Source organism: Elephas maximus, chromosome 19, assembly GCF_024166365.1.
Source record: "Elephas maximus indicus isolate mEleMax1 chromosome 19, mEleMax1 primary haplotype, whole genome shotgun sequence".
Lineage (NCBI taxonomy): Eukaryota > Metazoa > Chordata > Mammalia > Proboscidea > Elephantidae > Elephas > Elephas maximus.
Window position 1 is genome coordinate 57713913 of NC_064837.1, and position 14703 is coordinate 57728615.

The following is a 14703-nucleotide window of genomic DNA, read 5'->3' on the forward strand; positions in this document are numbered from 1 at the left end:
TTAAAAATGAATATGGTATTCCCCATGAGGAGAGGGCCATGAGGCAATATGTTACTTAAACTATTTTTTTTTTTAACTTTTATTGAGCTTCAAGTGAACGTTTACAAATCAAGTCAGACTGTCACATATAAGTTTATATACACCTTACTCCATACTCCCACTTGCTCTCCCCCTAATGAGTCAACCCTTCCAGTCTCTCCTTTCTTGACAATTTTGCCAGCTTCCAACTCTCTCTATCCTTCCATCCCCCCTCCAGACAGGAGATGCCAACACAGTCTCAAGTGTCCACCTGATAGAATTAGCTCACTCTTCATCAGCATCTCTCTCCTACCCACTGTCCAGTCCCTTCCATGTCTGATGAGTTGTCTTCGGGAATGGTTCCTTGTTACTTAAACTTATATTTATCATTTCTCTTATAGGGAAAAGGGAGATACCATTTTTCCTCCTGATTTGCAAGTATATTTTTCATTTATAACTGTAGGTTGAGTTAAATAGACACCGGAGCAACTAGCAGTTTGTTTCTGTATGTGGAATATTTCCTGTTCTCAATCATTATTCACCTTGACTTACCTTCTTGAAAGAGCTAAAAAAAAAAAAAATGCTTTGCAATGAGAGAAATTGCTATGGTTAATATTTGTTTTTGAAATTATCGGATAGCATTTCTAAAAGTGAAAAAATATATATACATATTTTAGGGAAGAGAGACCAAGTAAAAGAATGGGATATGAATATATGTTCTTTTCACATAACCATGGGATTATTTATAACACTGATTTAATTAGAGCATAAATTCTCCATAAATGACTCCATTTTAATAAGCTAGAAATTAACATTCAAAGGGTAGTTGTCCCTCAAAGTTTTCACCTGAAAATTAAAAACAAAATACAGAAACACTCCATCTATGTAGCTGTGTCTTTGTATAAGAGGTAATTAAAACTGAGTGCAGGCTTATGGCAAGGAACTCAGGGGACACAATGGTTAAGCGCTCTGCTGCTAACTGAAGGGTCAGCGGTTTGAACCCACTAGCTGCTCCGTGGGAGAAAGATGTGGCAGCCTGCTTCCATAAAGATCTACATCCTTGGAAACCCTTTGGGGTAGTTCTGCTCTGTCCTACAGGATTGCTGTGAATCAGAATTGACTCAGTGGTAACAGGTTTGGTTTGGTTTTTGCAGGTTTATGGGAGGGGGAAAGTGAGAGTGATTGCTTAATCCGTATAGAATCTGTTTTGGGTGATAAAAAAACTTTTGGAAATAGATGGTGATGGTTGCACAATGTTGTGAGTGTAATTAATGCCACTGAATTGCACACTTAAAAAAGGGTAAAATGGCCAAAAAAACTTAGCAACTCGAGTTGAAAAAACAAAACAGTGCAGACTGTAGAAAACAATAGTGGTGATGTGGCCAAAGCGAAACTGAGGAGAAACGGTAACAGAGCTTAATGAAATAAACAAAACCAAGCCAAAGCAAATAAAAAAGAAATAAAAGTATCCCCAAACCAGTAGAACTGATCAGTGAAACAAGCTAGATCTTTGCAAAGATTAATAAAAGGGACAACTGTTTGTTGCCTTCAGTGTGGTTTAGAAATGAGAGAGGGAAAACAAACAAACAAAAAACACCCATGTTAAGAGTTGACAAGAGACCGTCACAACAGATAAGGAGAATACCGTATTTGCTGGCAAATAAAATTAATTAATTGGTGTGTAAGGAACATTACAATTTTCAAGGAAATGTTGGTAACTTCATCTAGCTGGAGAAAGTACAGCCAGAATGCTTCTTAAAATCATCTTGCTTATTTCGTACACATCATCAGGAAAGACTAATTGCTAGAAAAGGGCATCATGCTTACTAAAGTACGTCAGTGAAAACAAGGGGAGCCCTCCACGACATGGACTGACACAGTAGCTGCTACAGTCAACTGAAATGGAGCCACAATTGTGAAGATGGTACGGGACCTGGTAATGCTTTGTTCTCTTATATGTCACATTGCCATGAGTCGGACCCAACTCAATGGCAACGAAGAACTCTTCATCACTCGCTATCACTGTTTTACTGCTGGATCAGATTGTTCTCGTGGTCCTGCTCTCCCTATAAGGAATGTGCGGAAGCCTGAGTCTTACTCACTATGACCTTTCTGTTAAGGCCTGTTGAGAGCTGCTCTAATCAGTTGTGGGCAAGAGGCGGGGGCACCTCTCATGTGGCGTGGTAGATACATGACTAAGCCCAGGTGAGATGAGCCTGCCTAGTAGAGCCCAGCTGAAGTTGTCAACCCACAGAATTGCGAGCCAAATAAAATGACTGTAGTTTTAAGCCATAAAATTTTGGGATGATTGGCTGTGCAGCCAGACCTGACTGATCAGTAGATATTCCAGTTTTCCAAAGCAGTTGTACTACTTAGGTCCTCACCAGCAGTGTGTGCCCGTTCCCATTCCTCTACTTCCTGTCTAACGCTTGGTATTGTCAGTTGGTTTTTTAATTTTATTTTAAAAATTTATCCGTTCTTGACAGTGGCATTACAGTAGGCGGTTTTAATACGTATTTTTCTGATAACTAATAAGGTAGAACGCCTTTTCATATGTTTGTTCTATGTTTCCTTCAGTCTCTGGTGTCTTTTGATGAATAACCGGAAAACCAAACCCGTTGCCATTAAGTAAATTCCGACTCATAGCAACCCTATAGGACAGAGTAGAGCTGCTGCGAAGGGTTTCCGAAGAGGGGCTGGTAAATCTAACTGCCGACCTCTTCCTTAGTTACTGGAATTCATAACCACTGCACCACCAGGGCTCCTTTTGATGAATTGACCCTTTAAATCTTAATGCATTTTACCCTTTTGGTTAGTGCTATTTGTGTCCTGTCTAAGAAGTCTTTGGCAACGTTAAGGTTCTGAACATGTTCTCCTATGTTTTCTTCTAGATGGTTTATTGTTTTACCCTTTCCATTTAGATCTAAAAACTGTCTGGAAGTGATTTTTATATATGTTGTGAGGTAGAAAATGAATATTTTTTGCTTCTTATATATACCCAGGTGGAGCCCTGGTGGTGCAGTGGCTAAGAACTCGTCTGCTAACCAAAAGGTCAGCAGTTTGAATCCACCAGCTGCTCCTTGAAAACACTATGGGGCAGTTCTACTCTGTCCTATAGGGTCGCTATGAGTCGATCGACTTGATGGTAACAGGGTAACGGGATATACTCTTGTGACTCTACCATTTATTGAAAAGACCATGCTTTTCCTGCTGTATTGCAGTGTCATAAGTCCCATAAATCAGGTGACAGTACATGTCTGTTTCCATTCTGTTTCTTTGGTTTATTTGCTTTTTTTGTGCCAGGAGACTATGTTTATATCTGTAGTTTATTTATGCTGATTAAGTGTTTATAGGAAGGTTGTGAGTAAATGAGTGAACCTCCATTTGTAGTATTATTTCTGTTGAAGGACTTTTTCCAAGTTCCAAAATACTGATTTAAAAACATAATTTGGGGCATAATCAATTTAATATTGAAGATTGAATTTATTTTATGTTAGGGAGACAGATGTGGCAGTTCTGACTGATGCTGTGACTTAAAACGTTTTTAAGTTGGGTTGCTGGTAATATATTGCTGGCTAATGTCTTTTCCTCTAAGATAGCTAAAATACCAGATAAAAGGCCTTTTTATTTTGCCAGAAACAGTACTTCTCCAGTTGATCCACATTAACCTGTAAGGGGTATTTGCTTATGTTAGTTTTACCAAATCCTGAATAATATGAAAAAAGGAACCACAAAATCACAAAACCCTTAGCAACCAAACAAATAAACCTGCTAAAAAATGAAACAAAATATAATATCAAAACTTACTTTTATTAGAGCACATTTACGTATCCAAGTTAATGTCTAGTTTAAATTACTGTGTATTGTATTATTGTGATTCTGTTTGCTTCTTAGGCAAGAAATGTTCAGTTGTGTGATTTATTCATGCTATTGGAACTTAATCATTTTGGGCTTTGTTTTCATTATGATATTTTGTTAGATTTTCATGTCTCACATAAGTGCTTTATTATCTTCAAGTTTGGACAGCCTTTATTGTGGTACTTTTTCTTGACGTATTATGAGAGAACAAGAAGTTTTCTGAAAGAGCGTGAGTCAAGTAAATGTTAGGACTGTTTACAGATTGCTTCAAGTCCATGCTACTTTGTGGATTACAAAGTGGGAACATTTAACTTCAAAGAACATCTGGCTGCTGTTACAAAATCAGAAAATAGATTGCTTATTTCCCCCAAACAGACTCCAGAGCCTGCTTTACTGTGAATAATTCCCGTTCCGTATTAAAAGTGGCTCCGAGAAAAGCTCAGTTTATTATAAATGAAACAGCAGATTTGTAGTTATTTACACTGTCCATTGCTGCTTTTAGAAATTAGAATAGACTTTTTTCTGTTTTTTTTTTTTTTAGTCAACTTGAGAAAGATTTATGAAAATAGAATGAGTCGTTAACTTCTTTGATTAATGGCTTATAAAGATGAAGAGTATGAAGTAGCAGTTATTTCTGCATAGTTGAAATGCTACATTGTAATTAGCGAAACCAGTATTTTACACCCTCCTTATAAATGAAAAGCTGGGTAAAAATAAGTCACAGATAGTTTTCTTGGCTTTTGGGCTTAAAATTTAAGCTTAATTAGAGCTTGAGCATCTTTGAGAATTCCTGGTTTCCTCTTCCTTTATTTTTCCCCTTATATTTAATTCTGCTTCCTGAATTAAGAGTTTTATGTTTACAGATTTATGTGTATCTTAAAAGAACTTACTTTCTATGCTGTTTTTGTCTGTTCTAAAAATAGAGATCGATTACTTACCAACAAAAAATATTCGAGTGCACTTTGCTTCCTGCTAGACTATTTTTTAAAGAGCTGTGTATATATAACCCATTGCTATCGAGCCAGTGCTGACTCGTAGTGACCCTATAGGACAGAGCAGAACTGACCCATAGGGTTTCCAAGGCTGTTATCTTTACAGAAGTAAACTGCCACATCTTTTCCTTTGGAAGAGGAACTGCTAACCTTTGGGTTGGCAGCCGAGTACTTTAACCACTGCGCCACCAGAGCTCCTTTGTGTATGTATTAAAAAACAAAATAAACCCGTTGCCATAGAGTCAATTCCAACTCGTAGCAACCCTGTAGGACAGAGTAGAGCTGCCCCATAGTTTCCAACGAGCACCTGGTGAATTGAAACTACTGGGCATTTGGTTAGTAGCCGTAGCTCTTAAGCTCTAGCCACCAGGGTTTCCTGTGTATAAACAAAAATGTATAGTGCTGTGTTATTTACTAAAGGAGCCCTGGTGGTGCAGTGGTTAAGCACTCGGCCGCTAACCCAGGGGCTGGCGGTTCGAATCCACCAGCCGCTCCATGGGGGAGAGATACAGCAGTCTGTTTTCATGAAGATTTAGCCTTGGAAACCCTATGGGGCAGTTCTACTGTCCTGTAGGCTGTATGAGTTGGAATCACCTCAACGGCAACGGGTTTTTATTTGCTAAAGAATGTCCCTCTTTCCATGATAGAATATTTGAGTGGATTTTATTATTATAGGTATTCAATAAATGCCTTCGAAAATAGATGTGCCCCTTTATACTCCCGCCAGCAGAGCTCCATGTCTTGACCATTTGCATTGTCAAATTTTTCATGTACGCTTATCTGTAAAATGTTATCACATTGTGGTATTTCTTCACCTTTTTTGTGTTTCTAAAGAGGTTGAGATGATTTTTCATACATTTATTAACCTTCATATTTCCTCATCAATTAAGTGTGCCTCATGTTTTACCATTTTTCTCATGGGTTGTGGTTCATTTTCTCACTGAAAGGCCTTCTTTACACGTTTTTGAGACTATTCCTTTTTGTAGTCATCTCTTCCCAGCTTATAGCTTGTCTTTTCACTTTCTTTTTATCTTTTATTGTAGAGAAGTTCTTAAAAGTAGTCAAATTTATTAATTACTTATACTTTTTTGTGTCTTGTTTAAGAAATCTCTAACCTTAGGCTATAAAGTCATTCTTCTGAATGGTCTTCTGAAAATTTTTGTAGTTCTGCTTTTAATTTTAAGTGTTTAATCCATTGAGAATTATTTATTTATTTATTTTTATTGTGCTTTAAGTGAAAGTTTACAGTTCAAGTTAGTTTCTTATGCAAAAATTTATACACACATAGTTATGTGACCCTAGTTGCTCTCTCTATAATGTGACAGCATACTCCTCGTTTCCACCCTGGATTTCTGTGTCCATTCAACCAGTTCCTGTCCCTTTTTGCCTGTTCATCTCGCCTCTGGACAGGAGCTGACCATTTAGTCTCATGTATCTACTTGAGCCAAGAAGCGTTCTCTTGATGAGTATCATTTTATGTCTTATAGTCCAGTGTAATCTGTCTGAAGAGTTGGCTTTGGGAATGGTTTCAGTTCTGGGCTCAAGGAGTGTGGGAATTTATTTTTATATGGTGTGAGGAAAGAGCTGAATTTATTGTTTTCCATTTATTGACCATACTCTCATTTTCTCACTAATTTGCAAAGCTCAATCATTCGTGAACCAGTCTCCCACTTATAATTGAATTTCTTTCTGATAGTTTTTGTCAGTTCCATTGGTTTATTTGTCTTCATTACTACAGTTCTATTATGTCTTTGTAAGTTACCCTTGATTTTTTTTCTTCACACATTTTGACTATTCCTGCCCCTTTATTTATGCACATTTAGAATGACTTAAAAAATGCCCCAAAAATCTTGTTGGAATTTTGAGTTGGATTACAGTTAGTCACTAGATCAGGTTAAGGAGAATTGACATTTATATATACAATATCGAGGCTGTCTAAAAAGATGGTTTTACTCTCTACTTCAATTTTTAACATCTTTCAATAAAGTTTAACTGTTTTCTCCATAGAAGTCTTACACATCTTTAATGTACTTGGCTATTAACCAAAATGTTGGTCGTTCAGGTCCACCCAGAGGTACCTCAGAAGAAAGACCTGGCAGTCTGTTTCTGGAAATCAGCCACTGAAAACCTGTGGAGCATAGTTCTATTTTGACATACGTGGGTCACCATGAGTTGGAATTGACTTGATGGCAATTGGATTTTTGGTATCTTAAATTTATTTTTAGGAATTGTATATTTTATAATTATAGATGATGTCCTTGTAAAATCTCTCTTTTCTTTGTAGATGATTTTTGCATATGTACAGGAATGTAGTTGACTTTTGTATATTGATTTGGTATCTGCAACTTTGCCAAACTCTTACTAGTTTTATTAGTTATTTAGTTGTGATTTATTTTTACAGTTCTGTGTAGCCATAAACTCTCATCCGCAAATAGTGCAGTGTGGTTTTTTTTTTTTTTTTTTTGCTTTCTAATCTTTGTATCTATCCCTTCCTCATCTCCTTTTTTTTTTTTTCTTCATCTTATTGTACTGTTTAGGATTCCAGTACAGTGTTGACTAGGAGTGTGTTTGAGGTGGGAATTTGAGCTAATATTAAAGGGAATGCTTTCAGTCTTTTGGAATAAGAATGCTTTTTTTTTTTCCTTATAGATATCGTTTATCAAGTTAAGTATGCTTCTGTTCCTCTTTTTTTTAAATGTATGTAGGTATTAAATCATCAATGGTTGTGGAATTCGTACCTTTTTTTTATCTCTCGAGAGGATCATAATATAAAAAAAATAGTTCTCCTTTAATCTGGTAATGTTTTAAACCCCACAATGCAGTATTTTAATTTTATTATATATTGTTTCTAGTTTGCTTTGATCACTCATTTATTTATTACAGATATTTAAAGTATAAGAAAAAAGTCCTTTTATATTTACCCACCTGTTTACCCTTTCTGGTGTTATTTATTCCTTTGTATAGAGATTCCATCTAGTTTAATTTTCTTTTGTCTAAAGGACTTTCTTTAACATTTTTATATGGTGTAGGTCTGCTGGTGATGAATCTTTCCACTTTTTGTATATCTGAAAAAGTTTTTATTCCTCCCAACACTTGCTTTTTTTTTTTGACTGGGTATAGAGTACTTTAATGATATCCCATTCTCTTCTAGTTTGGATTGTTGGTAACAAGAAGCTTGTTATCACTTGCACAATATAATTGAAGAGTGTAATCAATGTCACTGAATTGTACATGTTGAAATTGTTGCGTTGGTGTATGTTTTCCTGTGTATTATTTTCAACAGCAACAAAATAAAATATATTGTTAAAAAAAAAAAAAGAAACCTGCTGTCATTCTTACTTTGTTCCTCAGTATGTAATGTACCTTTTTTCTCTGCTTTTAATGTTTTCACTTTATCACCGGATTTAAGCACTATTTAAGTAATGTTTCCTGTTGTAACTGTCCTTATTTTTTTTGGCATATGGAGTTTTTTGACCTCTTTAATCTGTAGGTTTGTAGATTTCATCAATTTGGAAAAAAATTTGAAATATTTTTGCCCCCTTTCCGTTCTTTGGGGGCACCAGTTACATAAAAATTGTCTCACAGACCTGTGTTCATTTTTTAAAATTTCATTTTCTGTCAGGGCTTCGAACCAATTCAAAACGGTTCAGTCATGGCCATCATAAACAAGGGTGGTATACATGTTGCATAGCAACCAAATATGTATCCCATTGGATTTTGACTTGGGTAGGAAACAAACAGAGGTGCTCCACTCGAAGATGGCAGCCGACCGCGCCACTCTGAATGTGTGTCGCTCTCTACGGTTCTGCCAGTAATCCAGTCTCTTGCGTCAGGCTCCGGAAACATTCACAGCGGTGCAGTCGGCTGCCATCTTTGAACGAAGCACCACTGTTTGTTTCCTACTCGTGTCAAAATCTGACAGACAGCAAATCTGGTTGCTATGCAATGCCTGTGCTGCTCTCGTTTACCATGGCTATGACTGAACCATTTCTAACCAGTTCAAAGCCCTGTTTTCTATTGGATAGTTTCTGTTCTATATTGTTATGTCTTCAAGTTCACTCATCTTCTGAAATGTCAAATCTGTTGATCTCTTCTAGTGTATGTTTCATCTCAGATATTTATTTTTATTTCTAAAAGTTTGATTTTTTTTTTTGTATCTTCCATATCTTTACATCCCAGCCTTTACCTTCTTGATCATATGGAATGCAGTCAGAATAACTGAATAGCCTTATCTACTAATTGTGTCATTCCTGGATCTATGTCTATTGATATTTTTTCTTCACTTTGGAGAAAATATGTTTCAGCACTGTTTTTTATTTCTTGGAATCATAGCAATTTTTTTTTTTAAGTTGAATCTCAGTGTGGATTTACTTTGTTGGATGTTAGATATTTTTGTATTCTTTTAAATATTCTGAGGTTTGTTCTGAGATGGAGTTAGGATACTTGGGAACAGTTTGATCTTTTTGAGACTTGTTTTAAAACTTTGTCTTGGGTGAGCAGACCAACCTTTAGTGTAGTGCTGATATTGCTCTAAGGGAAGTGGTGGTTTAGTGGTGGAATTCTTGCCTTCCATGCACGAAATCTGGGTTTGATTCCCAGCTAGTGTGAATTAGCATAGCCACCACCATCTTGTCAGTGGAGGTTGTGTGTTGCTATGATGCTGAACAAGTTTCAGTGGAGCTTCCAGCTTTAGACAGACTAGGAAGAAAGGCCTGACAATCTACTTCCAAAAATCAGCCAGTGAAAACCCTGTGATCCTATCCTGTTGTGCTTGGGGTTGCCATGAGTTGGGAGTGACTCCACAACAGCTAACAACACCAATTTTGCTGCACTACTGAGGAAGTTCTTGATTCAATGACCTGTGAACTACAATGTTTTTCTACTTTGGTTGGTGGGACTATTCCCTCCCCTGTACAAATTCTAAGGTATGTCTCACACGTTTTTACTTTATTTATTTTTTATGGGTGTTCTTAATTTATTTTGGGTAGTTTTTTTTTTTTTTTTTAATACCTGTGGTGAACACCATCAGACTTGATGGGAACCCCCTGTTAGACCTGTAGAGCACATATCAGCAAAATTTTCTGTAAAGAACTAGATATTAAATATTTGAAAATAACATTGTCACAACTACTCAACTCTGATGTTGTTGTGTGAAGACAGTCATAGACAATACATAAATGAACCAGTGTGGTTGTATTCCAATAAAATTTTATTTACAGAAACAGTCAGTGGGCTCATTTGGCCCACCAGTCTCAATGCTATTCTTTCCTGTCTTTACAGCTCTCATTTTCTAGTACTCTTTCCTGTGAATTCTAGTGCCTTTGGCTTTTTCAAATTCTAAACTTCGTCTTCTCAAATCGAGGAGACTTCCATCTTTATTGGTTCCCCCTCCCTGCAGTGTGGCCTCAAAACTCTCTTTAGTTACAGAGCTGGTCAGTCATTGGTCTCACCTTATTTGATTAATTTTTCAAATCAGTGTCTTGGGCTGCCTGTTTTCTAGTATTTAAAATCGGTGTGTGTGTTTTAGGCAGTAACATAAGTTTGGTTCTTCTTTGGTAGCAAAAGTCCTCACTTTCAGTCATGAAAGATATTTTAGCTGGATGTAAAATTTTCAGTTGGTCATTTTCTTTTTTCTTTCCATACTTCTAAGATATTGTTCCTTTGTCCTGTACCATGTATTGTTTCTCCTGGGGAGTCTATAGTTGTTCTTATTAATGTTACCTGTATGTAGTGTGTCTTTTTCTCTGGTTGCTTTTAAAATTCTTTTTTTGTCTTTCATACAGTTTCCCTTTCTTCAAAGTTAACATTATTTTAAAGTTCCCCCACCCCCAGAATATATTAAAGCTATACAGTAATTGCAAACTTCCATTTAACTAGGCTAACGAGTGGTATTTGGTTTCAGACAAGTAAAACATACGACAGTTGTCTACTTGGATATGTTAAAACATTTTTTTCCAATTTTTATTATCAAGATATTTACATAGAAAAATATTTCCGTGATAACTTTTGTACCCACCACCTTTTAAATTTTGTGATTTTACTCTATGTGAATCATTGAAAGAAAGTTAGAGATGTGATAATACTTAATCAGGAAAGATTTTACCTCCATCATTGGTTGAAATTTCTTTGATTATCTTTTAACTAAGTGAAAATGTACATCCTCTAGTAGATTTCACAGGATGGGCCTTGTAATACAATATTTTCTGAGTTCTTGCATGTTTGAAATGGTGTTTATGGCCTTCATTTTTGAAGGAAATCTACATTGGACAGAAAATACTTTGGTTCATATTTGCTGTCCCTGAGCTTACTAAGTATATTGTTCTACTGCTGTCTTACTCTGCATGTTGTACATTACAGTCAAGATTTATGATATTTACCTGATATTGTGGAAACCCTGGTGGTGTAGTGGTTAAGTGCTACGGCTGTGAACCAAAGAGTCAGCAGTTCAGATCTGCCAGGTGCTCCTTGGAAACTCTATGGGACAGTTCTACTCTGTCCTGTAGGGTTGCTATGAGTCGGAATCTACTCAACGGCACTGGGTACTGGTACCTGATGTTGTTTTCTTTTTTCATTTGTAAATGTCTTTTTCTTTTTTGCCTCATAGTCTAGAGGTTTTAAAAAATGATCCTCAAAATACTGAGCATGTTTAAGAGTGATAGTTCTGGGTCAGTTTTCTAAGGTAAACAGTAGGAAATACCAATATAATGATTCTGATCTTTTATTTAAAAAAATTTTTCTTTAATAATTTTAGAATAGCCAATTATATTTAACTTTTTCTTCAGGGAATCCAGTTATACATTTATTGGATTCTCATTGCCTGTTTTCTTTCTTTTTTTAATCAATTTCTGGTCCCTTTTAAATATCTGTTTTTATTTCAGTTTTATTTTCTTGATTCTGTTTCAGTTTCAGTTTTCTGTGTCTCCTACTGTCACTTCAGTTTTATCATAGTCTCCTTTGGACAACTCTTACTTTGGTTTTCATTTCTCCAGTGGTTTTTGCCTTATTCTTTCATTTCTTTTCCTGAATTTGATCAGCTCCTGTTTAGCATCTTTCTCTTTTTGACTTTATTCTGATTTGTTGTATTCTACATACCTGAAGCTATTTTAAAATTATATGCATGTTGTTATTTATACTATTTACTGTTATGGAAGTATGTTTAAGGTTTCATCCACCAAATATGCCTAGGAGTGTAGTGATTAAATTGAGACTTGAACATGAATAGGAGCATGCTTATAGAGATTAGAGGCAGTAATGGACAAAATAGTGCATAGAGGTATGAGAAAACCTATAGTGTTCTGATAATACAAGTCATTCAGGATTCTGGGAGAGTAAAATATGAGGCAAGGAATAACGAAGGATGAAGGTGAACAGTTAGTGATGGGATCACGAACGTACATTTATACAAAGGAGTTTGAATTTTATACTTTGTCATGGAGCCACTAAAAAATTATATGTAATACCTATCTGAAAACCCACAAACATTAAGACATACAGAATATTTTTTCCTGTAACAGGTTAATTTTATATTTTATCAAATAATAACTTAAACTTCCAAATTAATAAAACCTATTTTCTTTCAAAATTTTCAGATAGAAAATCCTCGGTATCTGAGACAGAGGCCTGTCCCAGTTTCTCTGGTAGGTGAGAATTACATTGGACTTTTTCTAGGGACAGGTATTTTTTAAATAAAGTAACCTTTAACTCTTTACATAAAATAATGTAGGCTCACATTATGAAGCATAATAGCCTTATTAATCCCAGCTGCATAGAAGTGAATGAATCACTTTTTCTCCAGTGTTGTTATTAGTTTGGCATGGACTTTACACATTTTGAAACTTACTTTTTGGCTGAGGATAAACCAGATGTGTAAAAGTATTAAATAATTCTTATTTATTCAACAGATGACTCCCAAATTCAGCCTAAGAAAATCCAGCAGTTTTCACGATGATCATTTACTCTCTCGAATGCATGAGAAAGAGGTAGGATTGAGATATTTCTGTTGTATTTAACTGTTAACACAGTTGTGAAATTTTTGTATACTGTGAGTTTTCAGGTCCTAGGTAAAATAATAATGTAAGGTAAGCAGGGTTTGTCTTTCTATTTTCTAATGCCTGACTTCCATCTTGTATGTCCCAAGTCCGTTCTCTCGAGACAGGGGTGTCCTGAGAGGCTGTCTCCTGAAGGTTAATTCCTGATATCAGAAGCTAAGGGAAATGGCAGTTTTTAAGAGACAGTATATTTGACCTCATTGAATGCTTACATTTGTCCTTTTTCTCCACTAATTTTAATGTATCTTTTTAGTTTCACTGGTCTTACTCTTTAAACCGATCTGCTAAATAAAGCTATGCTATAGCTGATAAATGACATAATCAACTACCCTTCTTTGGTCATTTTAAAGTACAGTTATTGAAGAGGTAGTATTGTTTATTGGTTAAGGGCGTAGTCTGTGGGGCCAGGAATGAAAAACTAAACTAAACCCATTGCTGATGAGTTGATTCCGACTCATAGCAACCCTACCGGACAGAGTAGAACTGCCTCACAGGGTTTCCAAGGCTGTAATCTTTATGGAAGCCGACTGCTACATCTGTCTTCCATGGAGTGACTGGTGGGCTGGAACCACCAACCTTTTGGTTGGCAGCTGGGCCCTTAACCACTTGCCACCAGGGCTCCTTGGAGTCAGGAATACGAGAGTTTAAATCCAGATTCTTTTCCTTATTAGCTGTGTGAAAACCGTCACATACTTAACCTCTCTGAGTCTCAGTTACCCCATGTAAGTTGAAGGATACCTGCTTTGCAGGATTGTTTCAAGGATTTTGTAGTTTGTAAGTATAAAAAAAAAAAAAACAACTTTTTTTTTTTAAGTAGTCCTGGTGACATAGTGGTTAAGCATTCAGCTGCTAACCAAAAGGTTGGCAGTTTGAATCTACCAGCCGTTCCTTGGAAACCCTTCGGAACAGTTCTACCCTGTTCTGTAGGGTCCCTATGAGTCAGAATCGACTCAACGGCAGCGGGTTTGGTTTTGGTACAGGATAAAAAAAAAAAAAAAAAATTTTTTTTTTTTTTTGATAAGCAACTATAAAGAAGTCCTAGTGGTGCAGTGGTTAAGTGCTCAGCTGCTAACCAAAAGGTTGGCAGTTCAGACTCACCAGCTACTCTAAACCCCTTGGAAACTCTGTGGGGAAGTTCTGCTGTGTCCTAGAGGGTCGCTATGAGTTGGCATCGACTCAACAGCAATGGTTTTTTTTTTTTGGAAGTAGCTATGTACTTGATGTATCATAGTTGTTAAACAAATGTTAATTTTCTTTTTTTTTTTTTAATTTTTCTGGTAAATTTAAAAATCATTATTTGCATTTTTGCTTATGACCCCAGTGAAACACGTTGCTCATTTGTGTGGTGTGATGGAAAACTATTAGATTAGAAATCTGGAAAAAATATGTTCTTAACCTTACTCTTTACTGTTCTTACTATTTAAATTGATCTGCTAAATTAAGATATGCTATAGCTGATAAATGACATAATCAACCGCCCTCCTTTGGCCATTTTATAGCAGAATTATTAGAGGTAGTATTGTTTAGTGGTTAAAAGCATAGACTGTGGAGTCAGAAATAAAAAACTAAACCAAACTCGTTGCCAACGAGTTGATTCTGACTCATAGCAACACTGTAGGGCAGAGTAGAACTAAATACAGCTTTAGTATTCTCTAGTCATATGACCCCAAGAAGTCAAGATTATTGGCTTAGTATTTGTTTAATGAGGAGATAACTTTTGATCTTACAGGATTGTCACCAAAATCGAATGAGAATAATAAATATTTATGTAACTTGCAAATTGTAAT

The 14703-nt window shown here is 36.0% G+C and overlaps 1 protein-coding gene across 13 annotated transcripts in view; it reads left to right on the forward strand.

The window, feature by feature from the left end:
- CEP112 (centrosomal protein 112) overlaps window positions 1–14703 on the forward strand; it is a 470205-nt gene that overhangs the window by 48925 nt on the left and 406577 nt on the right. For all 13 annotated transcript variants that reach the window (XM_049859721.1, XM_049859720.1, XM_049859713.1 and 10 more), the window contains 2 exons: window positions 12458–12505; window positions 12770–12847. In XM_049859721.1, coding sequence (XP_049715678.1) covers window positions 12458–12505; window positions 12770–12847 — 126 coding nt within the window. The remainder of the gene's footprint in view (window positions 1–12457; window positions 12506–12769; window positions 12848–14703) is intronic.